The sequence below is a fragment of the Pogona vitticeps genome, chromosome 2, assembly GCF_051106095.1.
Source record: "Pogona vitticeps strain Pit_001003342236 chromosome 2, PviZW2.1, whole genome shotgun sequence".
Taxonomy (NCBI): Eukaryota; Metazoa; Chordata; class Lepidosauria; order Squamata; family Agamidae; genus Pogona; species Pogona vitticeps.
In genome coordinates this window covers 81,325,466-81,347,730 of record NC_135784.1, presented here as the reverse complement: position 1 = coordinate 81,347,730, position 22,265 = coordinate 81,325,466, and the positions used below count along the sequence as shown (strand labels likewise).

Sequence of the window (22,265 nt, the reverse complement as noted above, 5' to 3'; positions counted from 1 at the left end):
GGACTGGAGGTTTTGACTGGGGTGGTGGGACAGAAGGGAGGAATACTAGAGGCTTGTGGGTTGATTGATGGCATGGATTGGAAGTGAATGGTCTCAAGAAAAACTTCTTGGAAGTGAGCCCCTAGCAAGATTTTCTGAGAACGCTTTGGAAAACTGAAGGCTTCTCCCAAGACAACCTGCTGGGATCTTTGATCACTAAGCTGGATGCCACTTCTTAAAAGAGTTTAAGGGAGCTTCAAGGCAGACTGCTCTGAGCACTAATAAATCACTGACCTTTTGTTACCTACAAGCCCACCTCCAATAGACTTTCCATTCCATTGGTGGATATTGTGTATTCACTGTGCATTAATCCCAATTTTTTTTTTAGCCACATCAGTATCCTTACCACTAATCTTCCATCTTTTAAAGGGGGTATGTTTATAATGAAGGAAGTAGCGGAACCTATCACAGGATAGCACAAACATTCAGGGGATTCTGGGACAGAAAGAAAAAAAAAGTTTCTAAACTCGGCTTTCAAGAAGCTCTAAAACCCCCATTTTTTAAAAGATACATATCATAGGAGACATGGTGCCTTTCAGTGAAGTGGTGAATGTGACTCTTTGTAAGGGGATGGATAGGAGTCTTTTTAACAACCAGCATGTTAACATTAGAACACTTTGTTTCTACAAGATGATCATTCTTTTCAATTAAAGCAACATTATAGCATCCTAGAGGTACAGAACTATGCTCCCATAATGTTATACGTATATCATTTAAAAAAACCATTCCCATCACCACCATTTACTATCTTGTTAAAAAGAGTGGTGGCTACATTGGTGGTGACGCCTCCATCATTTGCAGAATGCATATAACAGCATGATAGGATTTGGGAAGTGTAGCACTACAGCACTCCTGATCATTGCTGCCATTTGAAAGAGTGCTTACAAAAACCCAGCTTAAGCAAACAATGATGCCCACCACAAAATTTATACTGAATACATGCTGAGCTGTGATGAGTTCATGTGCTTAACAGATCACTACCCAAACCATCCCTCTTAAAAGACAGAAGAATTTCTGCATCTAGAAAGTATGTGTTGGTCTTCTGTGTCCAAATTTTTTTTTTTAAAAGCCAGACATTTTCAGGTGCAAAAGAAGAAAGAAGCATAGGTGAAGTTGCTCCCCACCTTTCCCACCCCTGTCAGCACATAAGCCCTGGTGAGCCCCCCCTCTGGAGGCTGCTTCACTGCCCAGCAGTTTAGTAATCCTTAAAAATCCTAGCACATTTGGGCTTTTAGGCAACCAAATAATTTGGTCATTTAAAAAAAATGGAAAACTTGCAGATACTGTAGAATTGTTTGCCTTAGTCTTTATACAGTAAAAGCTTACTGCCAAAACCAGACACCTGCCAGTGTTCACGTGTCTGAGCAAGTAACACATCCACAGCAACAGGCACATTTTGTGGCTTTGACTCATCTGGAGAATGAAGTACACACATACAGACTTTAAAAACATACTTAATAGCAGGCACAAATTAGGCCACTAACTTAACATCTGGCACTGCTGCCTGGCAGCCTGGCTTTACTACACTAATTTCTATGCCGTAGCAAATGCTTCAGATCTGGGATATAAATGGCTCCATTACTCTTCCTGATCTGCTTCTCTACGAGACCTCAGGCAGATGAAATCTGACGTTTTTGATGACAGGCAGTTTAATCATCGGTTCCCATAATTGGACTAGAGACTTAAGGCAGCTGAGAGTCCAGTTAAGTGTGATTATTTGACGGGCCAGCTTGTTGTTTCATTTGTGCATCAATGGAAGAGACACAATGGCTGCTTGCTGATGCAAGGCTCCTCCGAGAGACAGACTGATTGAATGCCATCAAGGTTTGCTTCCGCTGTGGTCTGCCTTTGAGCAAATTCCCTCTAATAGGTGTTAAAGGTGGACAGAATTAAGCAAATAACATCACACAGTAAAACTGTCATGACTGGGTAGCACGGCTGTAGATATTTTTCAAGGTTGTTTACCACCACATAGCATTCCTGTCAGATCTTAATACTGAGGAAAAAATAACTAATGAGGAATGAAGAGGTTTTTTTTAATCAGTAAAATTACCAGTTAACCTAAGGATCAAGGGTATGTGCACATTATACTGTACATGTAAGCAAATATTAAACTGTTTGCATTATTCTTAAAATCCACAATTTTTGAGACTGAAGAGTCCTCGGTAGAAGGTTACATTTGGTGTACATTTACTAGGAATTAAATACAGTTGTGCCTTGCTAGACAATTACCCCGCATGACAGGTTTTTTTTGCTAGAAATTGACTTTTTGCGATCACTATAGCGATTCGCAAAATAGTAATTCCTATGGGGGAATTTCGCTGGACAATGTTTGGTCCTTGCTTCACAAACCGATTTTCACTAGACGACGATTTTGACAGCTTCCTCCGCTCTCGCAAAACAGGTGTTTTCAGGACCTAAACTTCGCAAGACAGCGATTTAAACAGCTGATCGGCGGTTTGCAAAGCAGCCTTCCTATGACTGATCTTCGCTAGACAACGATGATTCTTCCCCATTGGAATGCATTAAACAGGTTTCAATGCATTCCAATGGGGAAATGCTTTTTGCTAGACAATGATTTCGCTAAACAGCGATTTCAGTGGAATGGATTATCATCGTCTAGCGAGGCACCACTGTAAGTAGGGAGGTATACAAACCTGAACTACTTGTTTTTAGAAACATTCCCAGTTCAGCAATTCCTTGTAATAGGAAATAATGACTCTTTAAAACTCTTCTTGGCCTTCTGTACATTTTATGCTGCAGCAAAGCAAACTATAGTATTGGCAGCTGGAACTGATAGATGCAGCCAAAACTCAAATTGTAAGCCACCTCTCCCTGTTACTTCCTGGTTGCAGCAGGCACTTGTAAATCCTCAGTTTGTTCAGAGATCGGAGATAAGCCTGCTTAATTGGCTACAGTTGTGGAATAGCCCTGAGCAATCAATCAATCTGGGGCTTTGAATGATTGCTTCCTCCGGAAATGAATGCAAGCAAGCAGGAGGTGGGAAAGGATCAAGTTAATGAGGGGAAGGAAGGTGCGAGAGACCGAGGGCTGCATCAAGCTTATTTAAATGTATGGAGAAAATGGATGGATGGAGGGTCAGTGGGTGGATGTGTGTGTGTGTGTGTGTGTGTGTGTGTGTGTGTGTGTGTGTGTGTGTGAGAGAGAGAGAGAGAGAGAGAGAGAGACTGACTCACAACTATGAAAAAAGGAACAAGCAAGGCTTGAATTAAGGCAGAAAAAGGGTGGAGGGTGGGTGGGTGGGTGTGTGTGTGTGTGTGTATGTGTGTGTATGTGTGTGTGTGAGAGAGAGACTGACTCAAACTATGAAAAAAGGAACAGGTAAGGCTTGAATTAAGGCAGGAAAAGAGTGGAGGGAGGGTGGATGTGTGTTTGTGTGTGTTTGTGTGTGTGTATGTGTATGTGTGAGACAGACTGACTCAAAACTATGAAAAGGACAGACAAGGCTTGAATTAAGGCAGGAAAAAAGGGTGGCTTCATCAAATACTGTATCATTTCCTTCCTTTCAAATCAAGGGGGTAATGTTGGATTATACAAATTTTTTTTTGGGGGGGGGTAAAAGGTAAAAAAGTTCCCTGACCCCTGGTACAAGTCAATAATTCCCTCCCCCAAATTATTCTGCATCGAAAGGCCATACTTTTTCTTCTGTAATGCTCCATGTAGCCTTATCTGGGGGCGGCGGGGTGGGGGAGAAGGTGTGCTGCTGTGAGGAGAAACAAAAGCTGAATGGCAAGTTCCTAACTCGAGTCCGTTTTGAAGAATCACAGGCTCTTTTCCTCTACATTTTATCAGAGAAGCTTTCATACTGCCTGCCTGGCCCTCCAGAGAGATGAACAAACCCATAAAGCTGCTGCTGAATAAAAGAGGGCAGCATGCCACAAAGTGCAATGAGGAATCAAGTGGCCAATTTGTTGGCAATTCCCACTGCAGCCTTAAAAGTGTGTGTGTGTGTGTGTGTGTGTGTGTGTGTGTGTGTGTGTGTGTGTGTGTGTGTGTGTGTGTGTGTGTGTGTGTGTGTGTGTGTGTGTGTGTTGCCCAATGTGCAGTCTATCACAAGTCTAGGTGGTGCTCCCACTGAGGGGCAGCAGATGTTCCGCACAGGAAGAAGGCTCTGATAGAACAAGCTCTGACTGTACATATAATTATCTATGACGCCCTGCAGAGCCCTATATTTATTTTTCTCTTCTCCTTCCAAAGATGCTTTAATCTTTAAACAGAACAGTGGGTAGCCAGGAAAACAAGGGTGCTGATGGTGGTTCAAAACTGTGTGATAGAGTCAGCTATTTTCAGCTTAACTAAGGGAAAAAAGTGCATTTATTAGCTGACTATGGAGTGCTGGAGTATCCTCACAGATGTGTCTGAAATAGCGACATGTTTTCATGCATGAGAATGTGAAACTGTAAAATGTTCCCCCTTTCCTGTAAGGCCATGACCACAATCCTGTTATGTACCTGCACCTGCATAACTAGATGTTGTGTAAGCAATTGTGAGATTCGTGCTACTCCAACAGCCAGTTCTGCAGGTACCATTGCAAAATTAATTAGGCACATAGCATGGACTGCCCGGGCATTACCTCTGGAGAACTTCTGCAGGTATAACTTTATGCCAAATGCAATAAGGGTTCAACCCATGGAGTATTTTCTGGCACCCCTGACAAAGAACCCTGGCATTTTGGAGTGCATTTTTTTTTGCACAAATTGCGTAAAACTGTGACAGCTGCTCCCTTGCTGCATATACTTTTCTTTTTATTCAATCAGGCAGCGATTTGCACTCTCTCTTTCTCTCTACCTCTGTGTATTCCACAACAGGAAAACAGCAGTTTGGCAAAGAAGCTTGTGTGCAAATTATGGAATTATGACCAACCAACCCCCCTCTCCTACCAACGCTTCTAATGCTGAAAGTCAAATACTCACAGAGACTTGCAATTTCTCAATACAGTATATCAACATATTCTATTGACTGCCAATAATTTTGCAAATATTCTTCACATCTTAGACTGAAGTCATCGAGTGCTGTACATACCCATGTCTGTGCATGAATTTATCCTGTGCCACTGGATTTGTAGGTCAACAAAGTGTGCTTGTATTCATCTACATGGCTTTTTCAGAGCGTGAATAGGTGTGCTTACAGAGGAACAAATGCGTTCATGCATGCTAAGACAAGGCCTTCCAGTACTGAAGATAGACACATTCTTGCAATAACAGCGAGAGCTCACAGAAATATTATGCTCAAACAAATGTTTACATCAATATTCCTGGGCATTTCAGTGATGATAAACTTCCATACAGAAGCTTAACACTGACATGCTGTATCCACCCACATTACAATCCATATCAGGACTGACAGTTACCCTCCAAATGTATTGATTATTGCACTACGATCTGTCAAGTTAAAGCAGAACCACCTATTTTTTTACATTTTTTTCTGATTGCGATATTGGATACTGTGGCGTTTACCCCATGGCCACTGCTTATTTCACCAAACAGAGAGCTCACAAAGGTATCTCAACACGCCCTTTAACACGCTGCCACCAGTTGATCTCTTTATCAACCTATAATTCCTATGAAAGACTGAGGTCCATTCAGTACTGAACTTTTAAACAGAAACAGGTTTATTGATTACAAGTTGTTTTAGGAATAGTTCTTAAGCACATTTTTAAAGTTACAAAAAGGTTCACTATTTTAACCTCTTCTATCTTAATTAATACAGGTCACACTCTGACTAGTCACTCCTTAAACACTCTTTCTGCCTCAAAACTCTTTCTCTTTTCTCTGTCTCTCACTGAACTGACTAGACTCTGACTCACCCCTCCCTTCTAGTTTCTCTGGCTCCCCCTCCCAACAGCTCTCATTGGTACATGCCAATAATCTTCTAACTGAGGCAAAGCAGGGTGATCGCTACAGATACCAGCCACAGAAAGGGGGAGGGGAGTGGCATCTACCTATTGAGAGCACCCAAGTGTAGCCACAGGGTAGGTTCACATGGGCATACTTAGCACCTGACAGCTCCAACATCCAGTAATGGCATGCTTGAGTGAAGCAGAGCCTAGTGCCATAAGGAATTTTCCTATAACCTGACATCCTGTAAGGCATTACCTTTCAATAAGTGTGTATAGGGTGCCTATGTGGGACTTCTAATGACTGGACTGTTGGACTCTCTATGATCTCTCTCTTCATTAGAGGTCTCAGCTGGCCCTCATCTGTCACCTATGGCTCTAGATAGCTGTAGCATGTGCAGCAGCCACATGCCAGTAAGCCACATGAGAAGCAGGCTAAACCACATGAGGATAAATCAATGGGCTTGGCCCTTGGTAACATGATAGGACATACGTCTCCTGGCACATGAAGACTGGTAAGGATGACAAGTGGAAGAGTCAATTTTGGAGCCAACTGAAAGTCATCCAAACCAGTGACACACTTGTAGTACACATGGAACAAGATGAAATCTTGGTACACAACTGCACTCAACCCCAGCTTCAGCCATCTTGACTTAATATTACCACTGGGTTATGGTGGGCAGTGTGAGGAGAGAGTGAGGCTGATGGTGCATAAGTCCTCCTCACTTTAAACAAACTCACACAGAAGTAATCTCTGTCACCACTATATACAAAGTTTTCAGTACAGGAAGTCCACACATGTAGCTGCCAGATGATTAAACAATAAATCACTGGGTGGTCAGGTGTCAAGTGAGACACAAATGTATAAATCAGTTCTCAGTTGTAAAGAGGCACATTTAATTGCTATGCCTAAATGAATGGATTGATGGACAAGAGATAACTCAATCGTCAGGTTATGTTCCCATTTGGAATTCAAAAAATCTGGGTTTTTAGTTCCTAAGAGGCTAAATCTTGTCCTGGCTTGGCGGACATTCAGTGGAGTGCATGACCAAGAATAAAGAAGCAAAGCTGGGTGAGAGTGACGGGGATTGCATTGCATGTGAACAGAAGGGTCACTTTAGAGAAACTGGTACCCAGTCAAATGTCCCTTTTCAAGGTGCTGCTATTCAATCCAGTTTTGTTTTGGTATCACTGATAATACTGACAAGAGTTTAATCAAAATACCTGTTTTCCCTACCCATCTCAGACTTCTAACATCTTACAGCACCCCCCCTTGAAATCTGCACACAACCTTTTCAAATATCTATGGATTCTGAGCAACTGCTGCATATTTAAAACCAGTAGAAATACAGAAGTGAAGTGAAGAAGCAATGTCTTGGTTCTGCTTCAGGCATCTGGAGGACCACTGTTTTCTCAGCTCTCTAATGATTTTGTCTATTTACTGTATTCATGTAAAGTTCATTTATGTAGTGAATTTATATTCTATCCTTCGGCAATGTGGCTAGTAATAAAATAAAAATAAAAATACCAAATGCCACAAAAGCAAGACAAAAAGAACAGCAAACCAGCAGGATAAACAGAGAGAAGAACATTAAGTTTTTAAAAGTCTGAGCTGAGTATGGGAAGTGTTTATCCTGATGCCAAAATAAAACAAAGCAGTGCCCACCCCACTGGCCCAGCTTAAGTATTCCAAAGACTGGGTGCTGCAGCCCAAAACTGGTTCTACTGAAATCAGGTCAGTGTGAATGGCATTAACTATAGTTCTCTGTTTTGCAGTTGGTCTGAGTCCTATAAAGATGGGAGCATGCTCATATCAAAGATGAAAATAAAGTACTACCTAGCTATCAAGACTGATAAATAGGTAGAGAGATACCATCTTTTTTCATGTATAAGACACCCTCACTTTTCTAACCCAAAATTAAGAAATCAGAGTGGGGGTTAGTAAGTGGAGGGGGAAAGGGATCAAAGTACTGCAGGATTGCTTTGATCCCTGGTTTCCCCTCCACTTGCTAAGCCCCATGGAGCTCAGGTACACATTGATCAAAGCGCTTTGATTCCTGCTTTTCCCCTCCACTCGATAAACCTTAGCAAAAAAAAGGGGAAAGCAGGGATCAAAGCGCTTTCCACCAGTTGCTAAGCCCCATGGAGCTTAGGTGTGCTTTGATCAAAGCGCTTTGATTCCTGCTTTTCCCCTCCACTTGCTAAGCGTTAGCAAAAGGAGGGGAAAGCAGGAACCAAAACACTGAAGGATCACTTTGATCTCTGCTTTCGCCTCCACTTGTTTTTATTCTCTCTTCAGCTTACTTCCATGTATAAGACAACCCTCAATTTTTAGTCTAAAGTTTTTAGACAAAATCATCATCTTATATATGGAAAAATACGTATTTAAAGGCCTCCTAAAAGGGACATGGTGGCGCTGTGGGTTAAACTGCAGAAGCCTCTGTGCTGCAAGGTCAGAAGACCAGCTGTTGTAAGATCGAATCCACGCAACGGAGTGAGTTCCTGTTGCTTGTCCCAGCTCCTGCCAACCTAGCAGTTCGAAAGCATGTAAAAACGTGAGTAGATAAATAGGTACCACCACGGTGGGAAGGAAACGGCGTTCCATATCTAGTCACTCTGGCCACGTGACCACGGAAACTGTCTATGGACAAACGCTGGCTCTACGGCTTGGAGACAGGGATGAGCACACACCCTAGAGTCGGATACGGCTGGACTAAATGTGAAGGGGAACCTTTACCTTTTAAAGCCCTCTTGGCTTTTGGCAACTCAGGAGCAAACTACATGGAACTTATTTTCCTTTCCTTTCTTTACAGTCAGAGAAGGGTTGGGGAAACGTCTGTCAAGGGCTGAATTTCTTTGAAGCAATGTCTGAGGAGGTCTAGTGTAGGATAGAGGATAGACGGCTAGGACTCAGAGACCTGGGTTCAAATCCTTAATCAGCCATGGAAATTCACTGAGGGATAGTACTGGGAAAATATCTCACATACCTCAGAACTCCAACTGGGGTTGCCATAAGTCAGAATCAACTTGAAGTCACATGACTCTCTCTCTGTCTCTCTCTCTGTCTCTATCACACACACATACAATTTGTTGAGTGTCATACGCTGGCGGGGACCAGATGCCAGCATAGTGAGATCCCAGAGTAAGAGCAGAATGTGGGTATTGTTCTTCCACACACATTAAAGCTTTATTGTGAAGGGCAGTAGACATGCTGCACACCCAGCTATAAATGTGGGCAGGATTCTCCATGGAAGTGCATCCTGCATGGGGCTCCAGCACGGGGGCCTGAAAGAATGCTTGTTCTCTGTCTCTCTGTCCCCCTATCTCTGTGGGCTGCATAGAATTAGGCAAAGTGAAGCAAGGGTTCTGTGCACAAGAAGATATGCTGAAGCTGTAGAAAAATAGGGGGGGAGGTATTTGCTTAACCCTTTCCTGTACAGCTGTTTCCTGATCCCTAGTGGGTTTTGAGAAGGAAAAAGGCTCAGGAGAAATTTAAGAAAGGACAACAATTGGATCCCCTCCAAGGAGAAAAGTAGGATATAACTAAAATAAGCAAAAACAAAAGCATAAATAAAAACAATTGCAATCCTACTCTTTATCCCTTTGCTTAACAAGCAGTAACCCAACACATTCTTTTTCTCTTTCACCCTCAGGGACAGGGATGTGTACATGTACCTGTGCACACACATGCACACACCACAATGATAGCTACAACTGCACGAGGCATGTAAGGAGAAAGAAGTCAGGCCAGATTCTCAAGGTGACATCAGGGACTTCTGAGAGATGATGGGCTGCCATGTTTAGGCTGTCCCACCAGATGGCGCTCTAGTACTGTTCTATATCCTCTCCTGAGTGCAGAAGGAAAAAGGAATCAGCAACCCAGAGGGGAAGCTCCTGTCAAATCCTGACTCCCCATCACCAGCTATTAACCTTTATGATTCCCCGAGGGGGACTGGGCATGCTAAATACCCTGGTATAAAGCTGTGCAGGATCCTGCCGAGCTCCACGGAAGTGCATTTGGCCGGGATGCTTCCAGGCGCCCAGGGGCTCCATCGCCGGACTTGGGCAAGTGCTGAGTTCGAAGCCAAAGCTAGGCAAAAACTGTGTGAGCAGACCTTGCAGGAGGGAAGAGGCAGGCCTTGGTTTTGCAGGAGAGCGAAGAGATACAACCGAATCTCAAGAGCTGCGGGCTGCAGGCGGGGGGGGGGGAAGGTTGCTCAAGGATGACCCACCCCCTGAATTCTGTTCTCCTCTTGGTGACAGTTTAGCCTCATCAGGAATCAAAGAGGTGGAAAGCACCCAAAGGCTCTTATGATAATCCCTCTGCCTGAAGGCAGCACCATCTGCTCACCAGCTTCTCACCCATCGACTCTGGTTCACATGCTCCCTTTCACTCTCCTCTAATTAAAAACCGACAGCCGAAAGGAGGGATTTCTATGAAATAAGCACATCCTTTCCTGCTCGTCTGGATTCCTTCCTCCACAGTGTCTAGCAGTTACGTATGCCATTTTAAGTTTGCTAGCAGAGGGGCTTGCAGCCAAATGTTTCAAATGAATATTCAACTTTCTTTGTGGCTGCCGCTCTAGCTGTGTGCACTTCCTCCCCGCACTCATTCTTTCTGTTGCCCAATTCTCCTTCCCATCGAGAGGCCTTTTGCTCTTCCCTAAATTCTTCTCAGCCTTCATTGGCCTTTTAACTTCATTCTCCAGCCCTTTGTCCCCCTTATTCTACTGATTTCTCAGGCTTGTGCCTTTTCATCAGGGCAAGCTCCTGCAGCTTCCAGAGTCCCTGCCATCAACATGGGAGTTTGAAACTGAAAGAGTAGAAATTGATGAAAGCAGCAAAAAAGATGCAAAACTCCTGGAGAGGGCAACACTTTAGGCACCAGCAGCGGAGGACCTCTTAAATTTGGGCAGGAAATTAGCAATAGGAGTGTGCAGTACCCACAAAATTTGGAATCAGAATTCAAATTCAGAATTACAGCCCTTTAGAATCAGAATTTAGAATTTGAAAAAGTTCCAATTTCTGCATACAGTGGTACCTCGCTAGACGACGACCTCGCAAAATGACGAATCCACATGACGATGAGGTTTTGCGATCGCTATAGTGATTCGCAAAAAACAGTGATTCCAATGGGTGATATTTGCTGGACGATGTTTGGGTCCCTGCTTAGCAAACTGATTTTCACAAGACGACGATTTTGCCACTGATCGGCACTTCGCAATCAGGTGCTTTTGGGACCGATGCTTCGCAGGGCAGCCATTTTAACAGCTGATCGGCGCTTCGCAAAATGGCTTCCCTATGGGCGATCTTCGCAAAACGATGAGGATTTCCCCCCACTGGAATGCATTAAATGGGTTTCAATGCATTCCAATGGGGAAACTGTTTTTGCTAGACGATGTTTTCGCTAAACAGCGATTTCAATGGGACAGATTATCGTCATCATGCAGGGCACCACTGTATCTGGAACTCTTGTTACATTCAATATGGATAATAGATTGTCATTACAGTGTTGCCTCGCTTAACGATTGCCTCATTAAACAATGAAACCGCTATACGATGACTGTTTTGCGATCGCTTTTGCGATTGCAAAAGGATGTTTTAATAGGTAAAATCTGCTTTGCGATGATCGGTTCCCTGCTTCGGGAACCGATTCTTCGCATTCCGACCTTTTAAAACAGCTGATCGGCAGCTTCAAAATGGCTGCCCTATGTGTAAAATGGCTCCCTGCTGTGTTTTTGGATGGATTCCTCGCTATACAGGCACCGAAAATGGCCACCCCTATGGAGGATCTTTGCTGGACGGTGAGTTTTTCAGCCCATTGGAATGCATTGAACGGGTTTTCAATGCGTTTCAATGGGATTTTTTATTTCGCTTAACGAGGATTTCGCTCTACAGCAATTTCGCTGGAACAGATTATTCTCGTTAAGTGAGGCACCACTCTATTTTTCTTCTTTAAAAGGTACAAACAGGCAAAACATTTTAAAGGATTCCTTTTCTATCCTCTGACTTTCTGTCCCCACTAAGTCAAACAAAAAAAAGTGCACAACAACATTTAGCAGTGCCTAAGTATTATGAAATGACTGTAATGGGCATACTGTTTGAACCCCGAAGAGTGGGAATGGCAGCAGGAAATGGCAACAGCATTGGGGGAAACAGAGGACAGATTGCACTGGAGAGTGGGCAAGTATTCTGGGCTACACTGGTGGCCAGAACATTTATTTATTTATTTATTGAACTTGTATCCCACCCATCTAGACAATGTCTACTGTGGGTGGCTCACATCAAATAGAATGAAAACAGTTAACATATAACAACAATTTCACAACAGTGAACAGTGAACAATCACTGTGAACAATAGAGCAACAGAGAACCTGTAGGTGTGGGGGAACTGTGCCAACTGATTGAGTCCAGCCCGTCAAGGAGGCCCAGTGGGGAGCTCAACTCCCAACCTCTGTCTCTACGGCCAGGGACCTAAACCTCTGAGCTATTTTTATCCACACAGTGAGCTTCTGAGGTAAGCAAGCATTCAAAGCTGCAGTACTACCACGGCAGCTGCTGCGCCATACTGGTTCTTCAAAGAACCATGTCTTGATTCCCCCCCCCCTTAAAAGCAAGTGGAGTCTGTAATAAAACATTGCAGTGTGAAGTTCTCCCATTCAGGTTCAGAGTTTCAGCCAATCATGCCCTTTTGGGGGACACTATTTCATTTTTTTAATCTCTTGGTTTTCCATTTTCTTTCCTCCCAACAATCAGCTAGAATTCTATGCACACTGCATATGTTCAATCTACCTCAATAGGATGTTCCAGGAGGTGGCTAGATGTTCCCCTGATTGTCCCTCTACAGACCTCATGGTTCTCCACTGAAAGCTGCTTCCTGTATGTGGTCAGTGCTGTGTTGACCACCTAGCAGCTCACACGCACAGGACACTCAGTATATAAAACAATTATATCCTGTTTTGAACAGAAACCAGAACTATGATACCCTGGTGTAATGTGGAAGAAAGAAAGAGAAGGAACGTCTCCGTTTTATCCTGATTTGGGTGCCAGAACCAACCCTTATGCCGCACATGGCACTGACTCACCATTCATCACCAGACTCGTCTTGTGCTAAAGTGGAAGATTGTTTTCTGCTTTCTCTTTCCCCTGGACAGGAGATTATCTCAACTTCCATTAATTCCCTCACCAGTTCACCTTTCCTGACTGTTATTAAAATACTGCATGCACCAGTTGCCAAGAATCTAACAGCTGGAAAAAGAGGCATGCAGCAGCTGTCAGAGAGTCTAACACGCTGAAAAAAATTAGCACTGAAAGCAACAGCTTTTAGAGTTGATACTACAGCCATATATATATCTACAGCCAGATAGTGTCAAATTCATGTATTATCTTCCCAGGCTTTAAGAAGCAAGGAGAAAGGGTCAGTAAAATAAAAATATTGCAAACACCCACCCACAGTGGTTTAAGTTGCTTCTCTATTTTTTCTCCTTCCTTGTCTCTTCCTCTCCCCACCCCTCTTCACTCTCCATTTTCCCCTTGGCATTTGGCCTGAAGATTTAGGCATCATTTGAATGGAAAGCCATTAGCTCTGCCTCGTCACCCCATTTCCAGGGCACTAATAATTCATTCCATGCTCCCTCTCTTGCATGCTGCTTGTCGGCTCTAATAGCTTGATAGATCAGGCAGTTTGGCTTGCTCCTCGGTGAGCTGATTCGAGCACGAAGTTTTAATAATTAGCCACATAAATACAAGTCCACATAACAAGCACGTGTGAGTTTTCTCCACGGATAAGCTAATGCTGGAACAGAGAGGCCTTAAAGGTTAGGAATGCAAGCGAAGTGTTCTATGGATAGACTTGTTTCTTGGTATAGAAGGAATATTACCTACTACTATGGTGGAATGTTGCAGGTCTATGTCTTAGTCAGAGAGAGCACTAGCAACACAGGGCACCCAATGCATGCTTTTGCAACTAGGATGTGTCCACAGAGCAGATCTCCATGCTATCAGGTCGTGCTAATCTGGAGATGAAGAGAAGGCATAGGAGGATTCCCCTGAAGAAGGGGATCACCAATGCTTGACAAGTACCAAGTTGTGAGTTCAATCAACTGCATTTCTCAGTAAAAGATCTTAGGTACCAGATACCTCAGTAAAGTATCTTAGGTACCAGATACCTTAGGTACCAAAGATCTCTCTGGAGATTTGTTAGCAAGAGACAGTAGTTGGTCAAATCAGTGGCCTGACTGTGTATAAAACACCTCCATAGTTTTGTAACAATATGCTATTTCCTCAGCTTCGATGGAAGTAAGCCAGGCGTGTATTCTGCTGGGGTTCCCCAAGGCTGCCTGATATTTTCCCAAAGTCAAGGCATACAACACTCAAGGCCAGTCAAGTCAATCTGGCAACGAAGGCAGAAACTTCCACAAGCCATTCTTCTTGTTGCTGGCACTAAAATTGCAAACTTATTGGTTGGAATCCTGTCGCACAACTTTACACCATGCAACTTGGACAAGGTCATCATGGATGTTGAGGGATGGATTCCAGGGATCTAAAGGGACCCGCTTTGTCCTGGAAAAGGCTTTGGGAGCCATAGAACATGGGAAATACTTGAAAACATGAAAACGGGATACTTTTCCTGCTGCTGCAACCATTGACAGTGATATTTCTGCATTTAACAACAACAGCAAAAACAATTGTGGAACTGCAGAGCAGGAAGGCACCCTATGGATCATCGAGTCCAGCTCCTGTCAGGGAAGCACAGTGGGGGAATCTTAATCCCAACTTCTGGCTCCGTAGCCAGAAGCCTAAACCACTCAGCTATCCAGCAGTTACAAGATTCCTTCCCTGCACGCCACCTCAGCAGCTCCCAATGGCTTCCCCAGGATGAGATGGAACCAAAAGACTCCACAGAATCTGGGGAGGGGGCAGAGAATCTCAGTTCCCCCTAAATGGCCATAATTGGTGACATCATCAAAGTTGCCTGCTATAAAGTTGTGTAACAGGTTTCTCGCCAATACATTAAATAACAAACCATTTTCTGGTCTTTTCATTACACCCAAAATCTGCTACCTGAGGGGCAGCCACCTCATTCTGCCTAATGATAGGATCCACCTTGGTACCAGACTGACCCTCCCTGGTGGTGGGGACCAGCAAGAATGGAGAGTGGTACAGTATCAGAATTATAGATCCTATTGGCTGAATGATTCAGAATGCGTTTTTAATGTCAGATGTTAAAACATCTCCAAAGATGAGATATTTGTCAGCAATAAAACTTTGTTAAGTTCTTCCAAAGGGACAAATTTTTAAAGACTCATAATTTTCTCTTATCCTCTCTGAGTCATCTTCTTTGTGCTCTGTACAAGCAGACCCAAGGACTCCTTCTTGTAAACAGCTACGTAGGCTCTTCACAAGATGGCAGGGAAGCCTTTTGAAGTGGGTTACTACTGCCCAGGGCAGACTTTCTGCTGAATGCAATTGCTAAACTAACACTGGATTAAATGTCCACTTGACCCTACCCCTGATGCAAGAGGCTCAGATGCAGGTCACAGATTGTGTTCTTTGCCCCCACATAATGAAAAATGGCAGATTAGATAGACGCAAGGGCCTCTAAGAAAGAAAAGCATGCATACATGTTGGATACGGGACTGGATCCAAACTTTGCTCCGAGGAGTTCACTGGGGGTGCAGAAGAAGGATGGGGGGCAGAAATGTTCTCTGATTCTTTGTTTCCTTTTAGCCTCCAATGCCTTCTCCTATGGTGTTTTATGCTGCTGGGAGTGGAAAGGAGTAACAGAGAAAATGACTGCCCTGATCCTGTCCTCCAATGACAGGTGAATTCAAGGTGTCTTTCCATTGGTGGAAGGCCAAGACTGGAGCCATACGTGGTGCACTTCTTAATTTTCTTACCTGTGTATTAATTCGGATGGCCCCAATGGAGGGAATTTCAAAGTAATAACCTTAAAAGAAGAAGAAAAAGAAATGATACAATGGACTTCAGAAATGCACTCCGGCACAACACTTTTTATTCACTTTCTTTGCTTGCTTGTTAATCTAGCCACGTTCAATGCAACATATGCAGTCCAAAGTACTCCCTTTTCCATCTCTGATAAAAGCATGTTTGCTCCCCACAGTAACTACTGAAAATAATTAGTAAGGGGTTGTGTAACTTCACCTGGAAGCAGCAGCGTGTCCTAGGATATCAAATTGTTTAAACTTTGTTAGAGTTTCAGGCTGCATGTGAAAACAACAAGGCATGGCAAACACTATAGAAGAGACCCAACTGGCTCCAATTTCAGAGGTTTTGTGAACCCACTCTAGGTTTTAGTTCGCCATCCATAGGAGCTACCAAATTCCAACCCAAAATAAGAACTTGGATAACTCAAGTAAAATGCAGATTAAAAGCCAGAGTGTATTGACAGCAACCCTAGAACTGGCGTCACTAAAACTGGAGAGTCCCACCACCACTGTTCCCTGGCACTTTACTGCAGCCCACAGTGATTTTTTACAGCTCCTCTGAAGCCAATGAGTCATTCACAACAGCATTGTTAGAAAGGGAGGGAGGGAGGGAGAGGCAGAAAGAGGTAGAGAATGTTGCAAGATCTCCTAACAATTGGTACCCAACAAGGAGTTTTTCCTTAAGGAGGGCAAGGGTGAGATTATCAACTGGTCTCTCTCTCTGAGCTGAAGGCATTTGCAAAAGACTTAGCCAGAGGCCTGGTTTCTCTTGCAAGCCCAAAGGGAATACAGACGAGACAGGCTGCAGGTGCTGAGCCTGTGGAAGCTGCTCTGCAGCTGCTGCCGCCTAGAATGACAGCTATAACCATCCACTCACTTTCCAAGGGGAAGGCTGCAGGATGGAAAGGACAGGAGGTAGGCTAGAGAGCAAGAATAATAATAACCACAGCCCATTTAGCATCCAAGGCTCTCAAAACAACGTCTCTTGCTCTGTCCCCTCCCATCTGTGGCATCCATCCATCAAGCACATTAGTTGACTACTCTGCCCAGCGCAACTATTAGCCACCTATAACATCTGTGAACCTAGCGGTCCACAGTGCTATTCATCTCTCTGCAGCATCTGCCTATTTAGTTACCCTTCCTGTTTAGTAGTCCTCATGCAAACTCCATACTTAAATTTGACATTTTCCTCTGTCTCTCTCCAGCCTCTCTGCCGTTATAGCAAATTCATAAGCAATACATGGTGTGCCATTATGACCATTCAGCTTTGTGCACAGAGGAACTGAAGTGTTTACTTCTGTCAATGGCCAAATGATATTTGATTTAGTAAGATGTGGCAATTTCTTGGGCACAATTTCTGTTCAGGCAGCAGAGCTAATTAGTGCTCTGAGAAAAGCAGGGCTACTCAGCAAATCTTAAGATATTACAACCTTCAGATAGACATGTGGTTGTAGGCAGTTCAAAGCAACCTATGACCCAACTTCCGTTGTATTAACAGGGCTAGAGAAAGGATGTACTTAGCCTGGCTGTCCAGGCATGCTAAGGGCTTTTATGACATATTGCCCGCAAGCAAAAACTAAAGCCTTCTCTTGATTCAAACATAAATATACTTCTGACTGGGTCAAGGTATGCATCTGTGCCCCTCCCTCCAGGCTCTGAATCTCTACAATTCTGACTCCTATAGGATACTAATTCAGCACTGGCAGTACGTTCAGTTTTGAACAGACAAGAACTTGCTCTAGAAGAGATGGAAAAAACAAAGATGGGTGAGTGAGTGGAGCTAGCAGTAAGTGGAGAAGAAGAGGAGTGTAGGCATCAGAGGAGTGGATGGAAGTAGGTGAGACAACAGAACAAGGTTGGGTTACATACGCAGGTGTGCTTTGTTGGTTACAAGGAAGAGTGTGAAAGCCACCTAATCACAGCAGAACCCTTGCAACATCTCATACAGGACAGGGCAATTTGATTATAAGAATGGGTTCCACAGCATCATCCGACCAAAGCTCAGTTACATACAGCTTCAGCATGTCATTAAGCCCTTTTACTATTTTCATCCAAGGATGGTTGATTCCCAGTGCTATTTTGAGTGTTTTAACAAGAGCAACTAGCTACTCATTTGACTCTTGTAAGGTGGCTGAAGGCAAGCCGGACATTTGCAGACAGCATAGAAGAATTAGCTTGTGCATCTGAAGCAGTCCTAGAGGGTCTGAGGTACTGTATGATGTTGCTGCTTCTGTGGTACTACTGCTACTCTTTTCTCAGGTAGCTATTATGTGTTGTCAAGTTGCTTTTGACTTAGGGGGAATCTAACAAGATTTTCAAGGTAAGTGAGAAGTTCAAGGGAACGTTTATCACTGCTGCTTGAAGCCAAGTCTCCTTTACCCACAATACTCTATTGGTTCTCACTTTTCAAACCAGTGCTATCCACAGAGATGCAGGCCCTCTCTTTCTTTGGTTAAGCTGTTAATATGCAAAGAAGGTAAGTTTATAGAAATTCCATTAGTCTTGATTATTTCCTCCTCACATAAAATTACTCTGAAACTTCTTAATGTCAAGGGAAGTGAAAGGTTGACTACATGGGCATTTAACCCACTGTTTGATCCATGGCAGGGACAGGGTGGTTTGCTCGTTTTTCTGACAGTCACATAATTGCTGAAGTGAACTAGGCAAGGAAGGTTCTCCCTTTCATTTCATTTCCTTTCCTTAAAGTTTGGGTTGAGAACCTGCCCACAGCTGAATCCACTGGTGTGCCGCCCTTCAAAGCAGAGGTAGTGTTTAACTTCCCGATCTCATGAAATGCCTGTCTTCTTACGTCACTTCATGATATGGGAAACTGAAAGAGGAAAGAGGCAGACCAAATAGAGTTGCTTGAGGTATGTATGCTATTTGGGTGCAAGGATTGCACCAAATAGCATACTGGACTTCTACTGACCTAAAGGGACGTGGTGGCGCTGTGGGCTAAACCGCAGAAGCCTGTGCTGCAGAGTCAGAAGACCAAGCAGTCATAAGATCGAATCCACGCGACGGAGTGAGCGCCCGTCGCTTGTCCCAGCTCCTGCCAACCTAGCGGTTCGAAAGCATGCAAATGCAAGTAGATAAATAGGTACCGCCTTGGTGGGAAGGTAACAGCGTTCCATGTCTAAGTCGCACTGGCCACATGACCATGGAAAATTGTCTTCGGACAAAACGCTGGCTCTATGGCTCTGAAACGGGGATGAGCACCGCCCCCTACAGTCGAACACGACTGGACAAAAATTGTCAAGAGGAACCTTTACCTTTACCTTTAGGCAAGAAGAAACATCTGTCTCACTGTTATAATTTCTGCTCACTTCTTCTTAACCAGGACATCAATCAGTTATGGTAACTCAGCAAAGGAGCCATGCATGCCCTGACCTCACATTGTTAATTAATTTACCCTTTTTATTCCAGTTGAGAAATCTATGGTAAGCAGCCATATCTAGCAGTAAGAATGCCCCTCACTTCTCTTTGTTTCAGACACTCCTGCTGTTTTCTGTAAAAGTCCTTTCCTCCTGTGATGCCACTCCAGTTCGCTGAATGTCTGATGTCAGAAACAGAGGCCTGGGAGGATTAACGGAAGGAAGGAAGGAAGGAAGGAAGGAAGGAAGGAAGGAAGGAAGGAAGGAAGGAAGGAAGGAAGGAAGGAAGGAAGGAAGGAAGGAAGGAAGGAAGGAAGGAAGGAAGGAAGGAAGGAAGGAAGGAAAGGCCGTCCTGCTCTTCCTCTTTATGCCACTGGAACAAAGGGCAGAAGGGGAGAGAACAGAACCCTGACAGAAAGGGACAGGAAGCTAGGGACTCATTTCCAAAAAGTCACTGGAAAAATGAAGAGAAGTGACCATTGGTCATGTAATTGTTAGAGTTTAAAATAGCAAAACCCCAAACAAGTAGAATTTGCTGTCCTAAAGAGTCACCAAAATCGATCTTTTTAAAGGAACTTTCAAAGGCACACTAATATTATCTGTAATTATAAATAATGAAGACTTTCTTTAGAAAGGAAAAAAAAACCATCTTCTGGAAAACAGTATTTCTCAGTAGTGATGAGCAGCATCTGCGAAAGCAAATGAGCACCGACAACTGAGGGAGGGCAGGTAAGGAGGAGGAAAAGTGGGTGGAAGGGGGTAACGGTGGAGCATACCTTCCTCCCCTTTCCCCAACAGCTCTGCTCAGAATCAACAGCTCCCATGGCTACTTTCCACTGAAATAATCATTAAAAATATTACATAGGGCTCTTAGGGCTTAATCACATATGTTTGCATGCAGCGCTTCATATTGCCGTCACAGGATGTATTCTATCAAATCCCACTTCATTTAAAACGAAGATGCTGGCGCTTGTGTCTTCGGGGAAATCAACGTCCCTAATCCAACATACCTCCCAGCTAATGCCAGGTGGGCGTAGATGGGTTTGTTTAGCAGCACTCAGTGATGAGGACGTTTCACACATAGATTCAAGGGGGAGATTTTCCAGAAGGCAGCCATGTGGGTTTGCAGTGCAGCCAAAACCAAGAGTCCAGTGGCACCTTAACAGCCTAACAAACTAATTGCGGCAAAACCTTTCATGTTCAAGGACTATCATTCTTATTACTCCACATGTCCCAGAGCTGAGCCCTCACACAGATGACAGGTTCTGGGGCTAAACCCTGGTGAGTCCCGGCTCTGTACAGATTAATTAATCAAATTAAGAGGTGAGGCAGCAGGACGTAGTCATGCCTCTGGTGTAGGGATCTTCAGGCTCGATTTAAAGAAAAAGCACATGCCAAAAAGTAGATTCTGACAACTGCTTTTGACATTATTTGATTCGGGGGGGGGAGGGGGAGGGAAGGTGTAAGGAACTGGCCAGAAAATGGCAGCAGCCACATCTCTGTCTGATGGGATATAAATCTCGCAAAACTAGAGAAACCTTCTCTTCCCAAGCTCCTCTAGTGGGATGTGAAGAAAAGCAAAGCAATCGTACATCAACAATAAAGTGCAATGAAGACTGCTAACAACATCTGTGGCAGGAGTTGTGTAAAATTTTAATCACAATGTGAACAGGTGCTACATGGACTCAGGTGAAGCTGAAAAGGGGAAGGAATCAAAGCAGGAGAAGGGTGGGGGAGGGGGAAGGGAACAAGGACTTGCCCGTGAATGACCAGAGGTATTCCCATACGACAATGGGAAGATGAATAACTATAAGCTGGAAGGTTCACAGGCCTTGGCCATCTGCTGACAAGATACAGGAGATGTGGGAGGAAGGTGAGCGCCACTGAACAGAAGGGCACATGAAGCAGGCTCAGATAATTGAGAGTCAGAGGGCTTCAGATACAGAGGAAGGAGAACAAGATTAAAGGGGGCTGAATGTGAAGAAAAAAAGGGAACTGCAGACAGATAATGGAAGAGGAGGGCAGCCTCAGAGACCTGAAGCTACGTATAAGTACAGTACATAGTTGTTGCCATGGGGTTACCCTAAAATAAGAGATAAAATGGTTATACCTATTGGCTCAATTACTGTGTGCTACGTAAGTAAATACTTTCAAGAATACTGAAATACAGTTAAAATCCTTCCTTCCATTCATTAGCAGAAAGAGATCTGGTAAAACAAATAACTCAAGTGCTTCCAGATAATGCTTTCTCATAATAAAAACAGTGACTCTTTCTAAAGGCTTCCACTTTTCTCTCTGTTTAAAGAGTTGGGTGATAAATTCCGAACTGCTGCCTGAGGAGGAAACCACACCCTCCCTCCACAAGCCTTTTGCAGACTGCATCTGTATTCATCTTAAGAAGCTAACCTGGCACCAACAATGGCTATGATACTTTGGGACTCTAATATATAATTTTTGAGCTTCCCATAAGATCTTGGTGCGCAGCCTGAAGAAGACGAATTATCACTGAAAGCTAGCTGAGTGTTGTTTGATTTTTAAGTGGTCTAATAAAGGTATCACTTGCTCTTGCAGTTGTATTGCTTTTCTGATTTTCCCCCCCAGTTTTCAAGCAATACAAATTTATAAGATTGGAAACAGTGACACCAACACAAATGTCTTATTAATACTTTTTGTTTACTTTCGATTGTTTTCATCCTCTGCTTTGGATCTGTGGTTAGCTGTTAGGCCAACAGAAATGTGTTCTTCAAAGGCTTAAGTATAAACAAACCATGTCACATTTTTCTGGAGTTGTAATTAGTGATAACATGATGAGAAGGCTCTTCCCAGTATTCAGCCAAGCACTTGCACTGTGACCAAAAACTTGTTCTTATAGATGTTTCCTCTCAGTTTCTAAATAAATTTTGTTCCTCTGTAGAGGGTTTTCTCTAGCTGGCTGGATAGCTCACTTGAGTTAGCTAGTTACTTGGGAGTTTTGATTCTCATAGTGTATCCTTGGAAAATAGCCAACCTGTGTAGCCTTGGGCAAATGGCACAGCCCAGGGCGCCATT

General features: G+C 43.7%; 1 protein-coding gene across 2 annotated transcripts in view; it reads right to left on the bottom strand.

Moving 5' to 3' along the window:
• Nucleotides 1-22,265, bottom strand: part of CACNA2D2 (calcium voltage-gated channel auxiliary subunit alpha2delta 2) — a 751,645-nt gene that overhangs the window by 79,950 nt on the left and 649,430 nt on the right. For both annotated transcript variants that reach the window (XM_072989818.2, XM_072989819.2), the window contains exon 14: nucleotides 15,796-15,845. In XM_072989818.2, the coding sequence (XP_072845919.1) occupies nucleotides 15,796-15,845 (50 nt within the window). The remainder of the gene's footprint in view (nucleotides 1-15,795; nucleotides 15,846-22,265) is intronic.